Raw genomic sequence first — 14390 nt, 5'->3', positions numbered from 1 at the left:
TTAGCTCTCTGCCCTAATGTCATAAATCAGCGGCACCTGAGAACTCTGAATTATCTTTTCTACAAGAGGTTTGTTGAGGTATGTTTCTGGAGTGTGTAACATGGATGTGAATGAGGGGTTTTTCTTTGAATAATATAATTGATATGATAAAATATATTGATGTTATACAAGCAAGTTCTTATTTTTATATAGAAATGCATTGGATCTGCCATGAGATCTGTTCTTTCTGTGAGTGATAGTCTGTGTGCCTGTTCGTATTGTAGTGATCGGGAGTCGTGATTGGGAGTCATCCAGCATCCTCTGGAGTGATCTGAGCCACATTTCTGTTAGGGGCTTAGATGGGCCAGGACGTGCTCTCCGTCTCAGCCATCTGAACTGTGCATTATTTTTCTCGCATCACTGGACAGAGAAGAGCGCTTTTTTTGGTTTGTTTGTTTTTTAAAACTTGTCCTATTTTCCTCCAGGTTTTAATTGTAACCTCTAACGCCAGCTCTTAAGCTCATCTTTTTCATCTTTTTAGCATGTCATCTGACCAGGCAGTCTGTCAGTACAGAGCACTATTTTCCTTMTTAGCACCTGGTGCTGAAAGCATGTGCTGGTGTTTCCATCCCTYTGCTTGTGCTGTTCTGCTGTCAGGCTTGTGCTCTTCAGGTGGAGCTGGATTAGTAGATCATGCAGTAAAACTCACACGTCCAGAGAAAACCGACTCCAGAGCTTCCCTGCTGCTAAGTGTGATGTGATCCATGTTAAGCTTAGGAATTCAGTAATACCAGAGCATCCATCAGCAGGTCATGCAAAAGAAGATCAATCATTTCCAACCTTAACATTATAACAGACTTCGACATCTCTTTCAGTGGCAATAGAAGCTCATAGAATCCACCAGGTTTCTTCCTATCCTAGTACAATCATTCTTCTTCTAGCCTTCATCTATGCTACATGACAAAGCAAGAAAGGGTGTGTTATCCCTCAGCTCCTTTCTTGGGACCAACAGATTTCCCACAGGCAGTCAAGACTGGACTTAAAACCCAGCCTAAAAAGCAGTCCACTATAAAGCAAGAAACAAAAGCAATGCACCAACCCAAAGCCAAAAGGTCCCGTGCTGTTTTGATGTTGATGATTATGGGCTCAAATCTTCCACAAAAGCTTTTTTGTGCCTTGTCAGTGAGCAATGCGATACTATTTTCAGCTCTCGAACCGCGCTCTCCTGAGCTATCTTTACTTGCATCCGGCCTCCAAGTCCTCTCTTTCCAAATACGTTTGTACTCCTCCTGGGACTGACAGATCTTGAAGTGGGACTAATGCTTTCTAGGAAGCAGGTTTCTATCAGTTAGCTTGAAGACTGACTGTCTGCAGTATTACTTCACAAGACAGCCTGCCTGTGCTTTGCCCTCTCCTCTCAGGAGTGTACTGAGCCGAATCACTGCCTGTTGGGTGATCTTGAGTACATTTCTCTGGCATTCACCATCATCTTATGACTGCAGGCAGATTGTCCCAACTCTTATTCCACCTCTTTTTTCGGTAACAGCATCTTGGAAGTGTTGTGTCCAGATGCATCATTTGGGCTTTGAAGAGCAGGGACCACACGAGACTGGACATCATAGAGAAATATTTTCGTCTATTGAATGCTGAATTATAAAACCATATTTGGCAAACATGGCCATAGAGTAGTAGTTCATCTGCAGTTCATAAATACTCTTCCTTGTAGGTAAAAGAGGACTTTCTAGAAAAGCTTTCATAAGCCCACCAAGTTGGTCAGACATTCCTACGTAGAGTACTACCAATCCAGTCTTCAGAGAACCAGTTTTCAGTCTTCCAGAAGTTCTTTCTCTTTTGTTCAACAGGGGATTAGTCTGATGCTTTCCCGATATGAGAAGGTAGATACCCRTGTCTTCTCTGACTCTCCTTTCCCCAGAATACTTTGAACAGTAAGATACTGTTGAATGGTGGTGACTCTGACGCCATCCTGGCACAGACAGTTCTCTTTCCAAGACCTCATGATCAATCAGTGAAGGCCCTGATTTGTCCTTCCTCCCTGCCAGATCAGCTGACATGAGACTTAAGGAGTATCAAGCATTTTGCTGTCTCAAGGCTTCGATATTATATGACATTATTCTAGAGAACTTAGTCCGCGACAGTGAGAGAAGAAAAAAGTGTATTGATTTAGCAGAGTGAAATGGGTTCTCAGTTGGATGTTCCGCTCTTCCTGGCCTTCTGTTTTCTTTGTTTTGGAATATTTACTTGACCTAAAGTATCTGAACTGGGCAATTACTTCTGTTAAGGTACATTTGGCAGCTGTTTCTGGACAACACCACTTCTTCTGAGAGTTCCGTGGTGTTCTCTGTTTACCATTTTCAGCTGTGTATGAGGTCCTTTATCACAGTAGTATTTAAATTACATGTTTGTATATCGCAAAGATGTTTCCTTGGGGGTTGTTACTGCCTTTTTGTTCATGTACCTTTCCACTGAAGTGGTACTATTAGTCATTGTTACCTCTGCCAGAAGTGGGAGTTAGACTCAGGGCTTGATGGCTGATCAATCTTATGCAGCCTATGTTCTTGGCAGAGCATAGGGAAGGTCCCATCCCAAGTTTCTCCCCAAGGTTGGCTCTGAACTACATTTGAATTAGAATATTAACTTACCAGTTTCCTTTCCCAGACCTCATGATTCCAGAGGATGTTTCATGACTTGGCTATTGAGAAAAGTTTGTCTTAGTACATTTGAAGGCTCGGCCTTGCAGATAATCCCTGAGATCACTTCCTTTAATGGAGTCCATGAAGATGGCTGTCTCCATGGGCTTGCTATTGAGACGAACACCTTAAAGACATGCTGTAAGTCTTGAGATAAAGGCAGCATTAATGATCCACGTGCCCACCGGAGTAGGGCCAGTTTCAGCTTGGCACAGTGATGTCACTGTAACCGCAGGAGCACAATGTGAGTTTTTAGGCAATCAGAAGTGATGGACTTCAGATGGACTTGGTAGAGTCTTTTGTTTGTTTGTTTGTTTTGGGGAAGGAGTGTTTTTTTTTTTTTTTTTTTTTGGTGAAGGAGTCCATGACCAAGTCCCTGACAGTAATGTGTGTTGGGGTACTGCTGGGTAGAGATCTGAGTTGCCTATATGCTTTGATTGCGGATTGACTTTTTGTCTTATGTTCTGTAGTCCAACATTTGTATGATTGAATTCATGTAAACTGTGTTTTTCTGCAATGCTGTGCTTGGTGACATATGAGAAGCCAAAGTTTTCAGTGCATTCCAGAACACATTCCTCAGTCAGAGTTAATGCCAAGGTGTAAGATGTGTGTTAAATTTCAGCTTGTTGTATTCTCCCTTTTCTAAGATGTCTCAGAAGTAACTTTGTCTTTTCAGAAAAGCATGACTCAGGAGAATTGGACAGATCATGTTCAGGTGAGTACAGACTATCCTCTCCTATTTTCTCAGGGTTTATTTGCTTAGAGCTTACTTTAACATCGTCAAAATATCTGACTCTGATGTTACAGTTTTTCACTTTGTCATAACTTTGTAAACAGACAGCAAAATTGTACATGAAGGGGAGAGCACGTAAGAGCGAATACGTTTGAATTCCTATGTTTTTAAAAAAACTCTGGCTTAGCTGTAGCATTTCGGTAAGATTATCAAATGRGTTCAAGCCCCAGTGGAACCAGCATCAGGAAATCTTTGGGAGTTTGGACTAGATGATCTCCAGAGGTCCCTTCCAACCTTACTGGTCCTGTGATTCTGTGAAATACATTCTTTTACTTCCATGAACTTACTTATAAGCAAACATTACAATTAGTGAGGTTGCTTAATTACAAGGTGGGGAAGAAGGGAATAATCTAAGGCAGCTTCCAAGGTGTGTGACTAAATCTGGACAAATATTAGGTTCCCTCTACACACTCTACTCTGACAATTTTCAAGAGACTTGTTACATAACTGTTACATATGAAGACTGCTATGTCTTGTACTGTAATACACAAGTAGTTTTAGTAACACAGGAAAAAGGTTAGAAATATTAATTCTTATAATTATTTTCTTTCCAAAGTATAAACAGAAGAGTTCAGACAGCCATGTTCTGGCCTGGTACTAGAATAAATATGTATATGACAATGAAATATTAGGAAATTCCATGGTGACAAACCCTTACTCATGATTTATGTACCCATGACATACCTATGGAATTGCAACTTCATAGGGAGTGTTTGCTCCTTTTCTCCAACTCCTCTCCGTTTGAATTTTGCAGCCATTAAAATTCCTGCGTCAGCTAGACTTTATGTAATCCTACTTGAATTATCAGTGTGGGCCTTTGAATGGTAACAGGACAGTCCTAGGGCAGGTGATCTCATGCACTTGAGATCTCCTGCCCTAGCTGTACACATCAGAAAAATGGCTACGTTTTAGACATGAGATGTAGCTTTGTTCTCTTCTGGATCAGTAGGAAAAAGGACAGTGCATAAGATATGAGAATGTGCAGGCCAGGGCTTTTTTAAGACCAGAGGTAGTTGATAAGATGCCTAGCATCCCTTCATGGTAACTATTAAACTTACTTAAGTATCTTCAGTGATGAACACTCAACTTCTGTATGTCATTTATCATACACATGGTAGAGGCTAGATTTTGAGAGGAGAAGAAGAGATCTTGACTCTTCAGCTCAGTGATCTTACCCAGTGAATGTACTTTTGAGCGTATTTGCGAGTTCCCTTTGATTTTAGTGGGGTATTTGCAGACTTAAAGGCCACCACTAGTGCAAGTGTGTTGCTGAATCAAGACCTCAGAGGGGATTTAGCCATGAATTCATGGTAGACATCTTTTTTCAGAACTTTTGGATGTACTTTAATGTATGCAATGAAGGGATGCATATTAGTGCCGTGGTAGGTAGTGGGAATAACCCCTCAGCTGACCTAAACAGTTACTGAATGTGTCAGTCGCTTGTGGTGATGGCAGGCTTGGGAATGGCTGCTCTCAGAGAAGTGCTTATGTCTGGTGCCTGGGTAAGACAGCTCCCTCAACTACACAGAGCTCGACTGGCTGGGGGACTGTGGCAGGAGGCCCTCTGCGCGCTCTCAAGCTGCTGCAAACGTTGTATGTTCTGAGTGCCGCCCGTTTGCCTATTTTTGACAGCCAAGTAATTATTGCAAAGGAGGTGCTTAAACTTGTCTGTTATCAGTCCTGACTCTTCATGCTATCAGAGATTACTGTCTTTGGCATCACATTAAAGCAATCAGAGTCTGTACCTGTGCATCTGGAGGAAGCTGAAATAATCGCATGTACAGATAAGCTGCTGCTTGCGAGCAGCCTGACTGCACTAAACAAAAACACAGAGTGTTTTGTTTTTCAGTACAAAATCCAATGTTGCTCAAGCCTTTCCCTCCACCCCCTCAGCTGGGCTTTACTTAAGAGGAAGTTTCTGCTTTCCACTCAAATTTTCACCTAGAACCTGACACATTTTGACAAAAAAATAAATAAAATAAAATCGGGCTACGCCTTGTGGAGCTGGAGAGAGTTGAGGTTTAAGTGCCATATGGCCCATTCTTATATTTACATCATGTTCAGAGACAGTTTCTATCTCCCACCCTGTGCCTGGCGATGCAATATGAAAGATGCATCRTGCTGACTAGGAAGGAGAGGATGGGATGCAGCATGAACTCCAGGTCACCTGGGGGAATAAGAACCAGAACTCCCAAAAGACTCCACAGTGGCAAAGTCTGCATCAGAAATTTTAAGTCAAAAGAGGTTGAAAGTTTCTGTGAGTTTAAAGCCCCTTTTTGTCCAGTTCTGTGCTGCTGCCACAGTTAAGGGCCTGGATTAAATTATGCAGATACCAAGAACTGTAGTCAAAGTGAAATCGCTCCCTGTTTAGTGATGGCCACTGTCACCTTCAGTAAGGCAGGTGATGGATGTTTCTGGACTGGATAGACATTTCTTTTTGTTTGCCCAAAGCAGTGCCAGTCCAGAATTTTCTTCTTGCTGCCCTATGGGATGAATCGAAGGTGTGATCTTGGCTGTTCCTACAAAAGGCAGAAAGTCTGTAGTTAATTGTATGGGCAACAGAACCTGTTTGCAGCCCTGTGGCAAACTGGTGTTGCCCCATGCTTGCTGCCAGCTCTGATGTGCTGTCTGGGCTGTGGCTGAACTGGCAGAGGTGGCGGCTGGAGGCAGGCAGAGGAGGCTGGAGGGAAAGCAAAGAGATCAAAATGTCTTCATACCCTGGGGAAACTGCCCTCATCGCAGTTACGTATTGGCAGGCCTGCTTAGCCCAGAAGGAGCATTACAGTTCGTACCGTCTTCTCCAAGCACAGATACCTTGAGGGTAGTGGGAGGGGAAAAATACTTTTCTTTCACAGTGCCAATTGCATTGCTATTCATTAGCTCCCCTGACTGATTATGGGAGCTGCACAGAAACGTGCAGGAGAGAGTGCCTGTCTTCACAAGCAGGGGGGAAGGTCTAGGATATTGATGTTAGATATGAARTTAAAAAAAGAAAAAAAGGCAGGAGATGAGCTGCTTTGCTGTGTACCTTTCTACTTCCATTTTTGCATATTTAATAGCTTTAATCAGCTGCACAAAGATGATAGTATCATATACATGTGGCTGCTGTATCCAGTCCTGTGTGACACGTATTCGGGAGTGGTCTTCCTTCTAGTGGCCACAGGGAACACTTGATCAGCAGCAATAGGGGCTGCTTGCATACTGATGTTTCCCTGGAAGTTCTGTGGGGAAAAAATAACTTTGAGACTAAAAATCGTGGATGGTATTTTTTAGTTATCTGCCAAGCATTTAAAAAGCAAGCACGCATGGARCAGTAATAAATATGAGGAGCATAATAGGGAAGCAACTCTGATCRTAAGCGTCACATCTAATGCTGTTTTAGAAGTTGTGTGAGATACTTGTATGAGTCTGGCAATATGACATGGGACCTACCAGAGTGTGTTCMCTTCTGGAATGGCAGCTGGAGGCTGAGGACATCTCAAATAGCAGTAGATAGCTGTGTGTTGGCTATCTGAAATGCTCCTGGTTTAGCAAGAGAACTTGGGCTGGGTACTTTGCTGCACCACTTGCTATCTAGGCAGTGTCCTCACTGCTATTTTGAGGATGGTCTTGAAAATGTGTTTAGTCTCAGCTCAGTTTGTTATTGCCAAAGTGCCTGTTTTTTGTGGAGTCATCCATGCTTCTTCGAATCTGGTGCAGTTCACGTTGAAGCTTTACTTGTCTACATGAGGGTCGAGCTGCCCAGGATGCTCYGACGCCCTTATCCTGCCCACAGGCAACAGTCTCAGCTTGGCAAAGAAAGGCTGAGGTAGTTCTAAGGTGTGTGTTGGGRTAGAGGGAACAACAGAATATTATGATTTTTTTTTCTCTGCAGTTATAGCCCAAAAGGCACAAGCTTGCCAGCAAAGTGATTCTAACATCTGAAGTATTTCAGCAAGAAGTAGCTTGGCTGTAGCATAGCTAACCAGTTGATACAGTTTAAAGTGATTTTTCGGAGCACTTTGGACCAGGAACCATGAATATGTTTGTATGGAGTTCTTGCTGAGAAATTCCTTCTGCTCTGGAGTAGAACAGGGTAATGGGGCAGAGCAGTGCAACTCTTCGTTTGGGGCGATAACTGGAATGTTGAGCGGGGTTAAAACTAAATAGCTTATTTAGGATTGTCGGCACATAATTGCTTATTTTGCAAGGCCACTAAGACAGTGAAGTGACAGATATTATCCTACCACATTTTCTGACTGGGAGTCAAGGGGGTCTTTTATTGCCAATCAAAAAAGAGGTCGTGGAGTCTCCATCCCTGGAGATGCTCAAAAGCTGTCTGGACACAATCCTGGGCAACATGTTCTGGATGACCCTGCTTGAGCAGGGGGTTTGGACTAGACGATTTCCAGAGGTCCCTTCCAACCTCAACTATTCTGTGAAAAAGCTTTCTCTGCTGATTTCTAGAGTAGTATTTGGAGGGAAAATTGTCCCTTAGTGTTTGAAAAGTAAAATCTTAAACYCTTCCAGAATCAATGCTCAGAAAAGAGCAGAGGTTTGAAACAGTGTTGCTTGCTCTTTAGGCACTCSTCATGAACTGTGGCTGCTCATTCATCCATCTATTTTGCCAGCAGCAGTCTTTGCTTCAGTTTGGCATGTGTAACTTGAGAGAAGCGTACGGTGACACAGGACCTAAAAACCAATCTGTTTAGGCCTCTATTTTGCACTTACTCAGCCTATGCTGGTCTTTCATGAGAAAAAAAGTAGATATACTCTGGAGCCAGCTGTTCACCATGTGCAGCACTGGGAGACATTGCAGCTAACGTCCTCTTCTCCAGCTGTGACAATGAGATAACTTATTTATTTTAAAATTTCTGACCATGAAAGTCAAACACTGAGCTCATAAGTCTTGTTCGCTGAGCAGCTGGAATGAGATGTTAGTAATTCATAGCAAATTTAAAACTCTAGTTCCACAGAAAAATTCTAGGTGGTTATTCATGGTACTTTACAGATATTCAAGACAGAACAAGAGCTTGGTAGTATGTAGTGCTGTTTCCAGGTAAGTCTTCAGATAATATTCAGAGATATACYCAAGCAGTGGGCATAAAAAAAAGTACCCTCCTTTGTGTAATACATTTGAACAACTTTTGTAATTCAAAGCCATTAAAAAGGGTACACTACAGCAAGGAGTTGATGGAATTTTTTTTATTCAATCAATTAACTTCTAAATGGCAAACATCTTTAATGACTGATGCCAAAATCCTAATGCCCTCTGTCTCTACAGGAACCATTTCAGCCTCAATTAAATTTTAACTACTTATAGCATCAAACATAATAGCTGTTCTGCTCAAGGAGGTTAATTTTTTTAGGGGGAATTTAATGGGCAGAAGACAGTTTTCTTTTCCTAAGTTTTTGTGACCAGAACACCTGGCTCAAAATCTTGTGCTGAGGATCTTCAATAAGAACAAGAGGCTGGAAAGATCACTTTGCAGAGGTGTATATCTAGTGTGCCTCATTAGGGCTCCTGAGTTTAGACAAACTGTTTAAACTGGCTGAAGTTTTTGTTTTTGTTTTGTTTTGTTTTGTTTTTTGAATACAGCAGCATCTCTGTAGTACAAGGAACTTACTATCTATAGGGAGTTAGGCAATCTGTGCATTGCAAATGGGAATGATATTCAGGAGGTGATTAATAAATGACATATCTTTCAGTTTAAGTCTGCCTGTCAGATTAGCTTTCAGTCGGAGAGAACTATTTATTCAGCAATGTAATTGATTTCATCACTCAGACACCAAATCAAGACTTTCTCTGGAAGGTAGAAACCAAAACTAGTTCAACCAGCTGTTGTGTGGAGTCCCTTACTAGTGTTTACAGCCTCCCTTTAAGCAGGAAGGTAGGCTCGGTGGGTGATTGTTATTGTTTCTTCTGGCCTTAAAAGTCTCAGGGAGGATCATCAACTGAAATAAATTTTCGTGGTTCTTCCAGAGAAACTGCATCAACTCACGGGAACTAAGGAGCTGTCCCTTTTGAGTCTTGGTGGCTCTGAGTAGGGGTGTGAATATAGAAGTATGTGGTTGTTTTTGGTCACTTCAGATTATTCTGCCTACAGTCCACTTGTTAAACTATCTGCAAAAGAATTGTGTTTATCTTTCCGCAACTTTAAGCAGCTTCTTGTAGGTGCCATTTAAAAAAGGAGAAGATTCTTTTCCATTTCCCTCTTGAGGAATGGATGATGCTTAGAGCTAGAGCAAAGACAGGTTTAAAATCTGGTGTCTCTATTGTGAAGCTAGGAGGGAGGGAATTGCTTTGTATCAGCTGAGAACTGGCAGTCTTTATTCTGCAAACTTCAACTAGCTGCTCTCATTGCTCCTTTCATTTCGCTTCCTGCATTTGGTCCCCTGTTCAGGGACTGGCCAGAAAGTCAGTGGTAGGTGGGAGCAGTTCCGGAGTCTCAGTTATGGAGATCCTCTGCTTTTGCCTTATGCCTTTTACTTTGCATTTACTATTCTGTCAGAGGTCTCTGGAGAGTGCATATAGCCACAATATGATATAGAAGTATATTGTACCTGAGGGAATAAGCTTGGAGAAATTGGGCAATGAAAATAGCAGGCAAAGTACGGATTTCGCTCCATTTGTCAGTTCAGTTTGTAAATGGTGTCATATATTTATCGATAGTTGAAATAACGTCAGAGACGTTGCAAAGTAAAAGGACGTGCTGATAGGACTGATGCAGAAAACAGGCACATCTGTGAATGTCTCGAGAGAGGCATAACGTAATTCTTTGGTTACGTTCTGCTTTCTGGATAGACAGCAGTAAAATTTGCCTCTGTGCTAATGTAGTTAGCACCGTTGGTCTAAAAGAAATTGGACCGTCTCATTTAACAAAATCGCAGCTGTTGTGACAGAAATATGTAGGAAAAGCCAAACATACTGTGTTCCATGCCTTCACATTTAAAAAAAAAATCTAACAAAAGATGATATATACAGTTAAATGTAAATACCTCAGAGTACCTCTTGCATGGCTTAGAGAGGATTGTTCTCCATAAGGCCTGGAGAGTTGCCATGCCTAATAATGATGGGAGTTTTATTTATAACAAATCCAGCCATTTCTTGATCAAAATTATGGTTAAGCACAAACRTACTAATGAATTTTGGTAGAATATATTACAGTAGGAACAAATAAATATGATAAGAAAAGCTGCCAATTTTTTCACATCTGCTAAAATACAGACCCCTGATTTCATTGTCAGCAGTATGAGAGGAAATTGGCTATAGTTTTCCCAGGAGRTGATAGAAGATGTATTTGCTCAATAACTTCAGAAAATCAGCTTACTTAATTACAGATCTACAGGGTCAAGCTCTGCAGACTCAGCAGAAGCTTATGGGAGTTGGATATCCATTTGCTTTAGTGAGGTATTAGCAAATAATTTGTTAAGAATCTCTGAAAACTCCAGACCTCAATTTTAAGAGCTGTGGCCAGATAGCCTTGTAAATATGGTTTACTAGAGAGTAGAGAAMGGAAACTGGAGAGAACATACTGAAAAAATAAATCCTTTGTGTTGTTTCAAACTGTTAGAGATGCTTTCTGACTTTAAAACCTCTCCAGCCAGGCAGGGCTAGCTTGCTGCTAAGCAGTATAATAACATTCTGTCACTAGTATGCATTCATCTGAAAGCACAACTTCATCAGAAGGAGATTTGGTATGGTATAAAAAAGAGGGTAATTGGCTTATGGCTGTAGATTAAGAGGTCAGTATTAGATGAAAGAGGAAGACCATGAGTCAGCTGTTAGACCCAACTGATAGGACCTGGTGGTATGTTCAGCTAAATGGGAGAAACTTGCTCCAGTGAACAAGTGTAATCATCCAAAAATCTCATAGGAAGATGTAGGACATGCTGGAATCCAAGGTCCTTCAAAGCTACATCGAGTCCAATATATTGGTTCCCAGCATGCCTGCTACTGGCTACAGGCTGSCTCACAGGACTGTGTACCACAAAGAACTGTAGGTCCTCACATTCCTTTAGAACTCAAATTCTTGTGTTACTTTTGCACTAAGACAAGGGGACTCCTATCAAGTGAACTAACGTTAGACTTTCCAGCAGAAATGGGGAAAGTCAAAGATGATGATGGACCATTAAGCTTGCCTGCTTCCTGTGTCTGTCAGCACAGACAGAGAGGGTGCTCAGTGCATTTTGTAGAAGCGGGGGAGAAAGATGCTTCTACACGTCTGCTGGTATGCTGTTTGCAATCAGGAGATGACTTGTAGCTCTTTGGCATGAGGCTTAATATGATAGTCTTGTCCGTTGGTAGTTTCTGCATGCTTGGGGATGTTCACATATAGGGGGCTACATTTGCCCAGCGTTAGTAAAGTTTTAAGTTTTGTACATATTCATGTGCATGCACAGATCCACTCTTATATTCTTATCCAGCCAACAGTAAAACTATTTGCTCATTCAGTAATCATCCCAGCTTATTTTAAAACTCTGTGATTGATTGGTACCTGCCTGAGTACCGATCCTACGGATAGATATTGGGTTCTAAAGGCCTGTGCAAATCAACTGCCTTTTCACAAAGATGTTTGGGCTAGTTGCAGTTGATCGTTTGGTTGTATTATACTTTTAGGCGAGATTAGTTCACCAGTTCCCTGCCAAGAAGGGAACCACATAAACAGAGGATTGTTTAAAAAGAAAAAAAAGTTCCTCTTGACAGCAAAGTCATGTAAATGGGCAGAAGCAGGAAACTAATCTTCCCTTGTTCGTTCTGAAAGAATGCATATCTCTGAGGAATGTTGTAATTATGGATTTAGGAAATCAGCCCAATTTGCCAGGGTGTGAATTTCAAAGTTCATTCAGTCAACCCTCTCAAGCATTTYTCTTCCAGAACAAAAAACACCAGGAGTTCAAATGTACCAGAAGAGATTAAAGGAGAGAAAAATCTACTGCCAAGCTTTTCTTTTGGTAAAGATCTTGCAAAGATACTTATTACTGCTTTGGCTATGAGCCAAATGAGGTTTCTGAGTGGTAAAATAGAGAAACAAACAAACAAACATGGTTTTCCTATGGGCATCTATTTTTCATGGACTAATGGTAGGAAGAGCTAGTGTTCCTGAGCAGATATTTCCATCATCCAGATTTTGCTTATGCAATTTGAAGACTATGCTAAACAGAAACTGTCCCTTACCGGGAATCCCACATTTACGTATTCTTAGAGAGAAAAGATCCTAAAGCCAAGTTTAGGATCCTAAAGCTAATTATTAGCTAGACTGGAACAGCTCCATCAATGTAGTGAAGCCAGTGAAGATACTAGGTGTACTGCACTAGAAGGTGCAGTGAGGCTCAAGTAAATTAATGAAATGGTCCATGATCAGCGTCACTGAAGAATTCCCAAGTGACCTGGGGATGAGCTTTCAAAGTCAGGTCATAAACCCTCAGAAACCTGCTTCAGAATGAAGCAGCAGAGGAAGAGACTCAGGAAGTCTGATGTGAGTAAAGCTCAGGGCTGGGTTAAAAATAATGCAAAGAAATTAGCTTCTCTTCTCTGTTCTTTTGCAATAAATGAGAGAGATTTCAAGCTAATTCCACTTGAAGAGCTTACAGGCCTTTTAATTAAGGTAGTGATACAGCTGAGAACATGAAGCTCTTTAACCAAGCTTTTGAGTAGCTATTTGCCCAAGAAAAATGCAGATCTTAGGGGAGTTGCCACATAATGAGRAGTAAGTCTGGGCGGAGTGACAGTGGGTCCTGGTATTTGAAGACCCCTCTAGAAAGCTGTTGAAATGCAGTCACTGTTGCAACAATCTGAGCCAGGACCAAGTAACAGAAGATTCCAAGTTATAAAGTCAAGCAACAAAGCAGGAATTTGACTGGAGTAGGAAGGCTGGAATAGGGGAGAGAACGAGAAGGAGGTTTCTGAGGCTCTTCCCTCGACCTCAGGTCCCTTTTCCTGAAATGTCTGCGTCTGCTGTATGGCACTGGTGCAAATTGGACTTGAGCAGTAAATCTTACCACCTCTTTTAGGGACGGATTGTAATGGAATTTCCCATCGTTTTGGAGAGGAAAATAGAGGTTATGAATTTCCATTTTGTACATGACTGAGTATGGGAATATTTGACTGATTGGGTTAATTGGTATGCTGGTTTAGTTCATTAAGGCTAATATTAGGACTAACCAAAACAAATAGGAAGGCRTCATGGTGGCGGGAGTTCATATGTGTCCTGAGGAAATGATTAAGAGTGGTCCAGCTAGTTTGTGTAACAGCAGTGGAGACACAGTGACGATGGTTTCATAGCTGCATCTAGCAAGTCTTTACACATCTGCAGCAATCAAGAGTCCTGCAGAGTAGCTGGAGCAGTGGTTTCATTCTCTGCTCTTGTGCCCCTCAATGCTGTTGCTCTTTSATGGTGTATGTGACTGTCACTACAGTGCCTTGCTGTGCTTTTGTAGCTTGAGTGGAATTCCTGGGGACAGATCTTGTGGTAAGAGAGGATGGCATACATACGTGCTAGGTCGGATTTTGGAGTAATCTCATGTTTTGATAGAAATCTTTCAGGCAGCTTCACAGCCTAATAGAAAGGATTGCGTTTTCCTCGTGCAGGCTTTCATGCTTCAAGACACAAACTAATGGAATTATGTAACAGTGATATTTGTAGAAAGTTTATGAAAGTGCTTAGCAATTGTATAAACCTTAGGCTTGAGAGACCATAGAAATGCTGTCAGATCATTTGAGGACTGAGTTCAGTGAAGTTCAGTATCTGTGCAGGTCACTTAATGTGAAGTATATGATGGGAACCCTCTTTTTTTTTTTTTTTTTTTTTTTTTTTTTTTATGGGAGAACATGATTCCCTGTTTGCCACAGTGATACTTTGTTGTTGTGTTTGAGCCTCATAATGGCAAAAGGCAGATAGATAAACGCTACTGTAGAATACACTGGGAAG

The 14390-nt window shown here is 41.5% G+C and overlaps 1 protein-coding gene across 14 annotated transcripts in view; it reads left to right on the top strand.

Annotated features, from left to right (window-relative positions):
* EXD3 (exonuclease 3'-5' domain containing 3) overlaps positions 1-14390 on the top strand; it is a 323237-nt gene that overhangs the window by 118620 nt on the left and 190227 nt on the right. For all 14 annotated transcript variants that reach the window (XM_085308338.1, XM_085308334.1, XM_085308325.1 and 11 more), the window contains 2 exons: positions 5-78; positions 3364-3402. In XM_085308338.1, the coding sequence (XP_085164464.1) occupies positions 5-78; positions 3364-3402 (113 nt within the window). The remainder of the gene's footprint in view (positions 1-4; positions 79-3363; positions 3403-14390) is intronic.

The sequence above is a fragment of the Rhea americana genome, unplaced genomic scaffold (genome assembly GCF_003343005.1).
Source record: "Rhea americana isolate MKP2758 unplaced genomic scaffold, rheAme1 scaffold_273, whole genome shotgun sequence".
Classification (NCBI taxonomy): Eukaryota; Metazoa; Chordata; class Aves; order Rheiformes; family Rheidae; genus Rhea; species Rhea americana.
The sequence above is the reverse complement of the archived record's forward strand: the minus strand, read 5'-3'. Positions and strand labels throughout refer to the sequence as shown.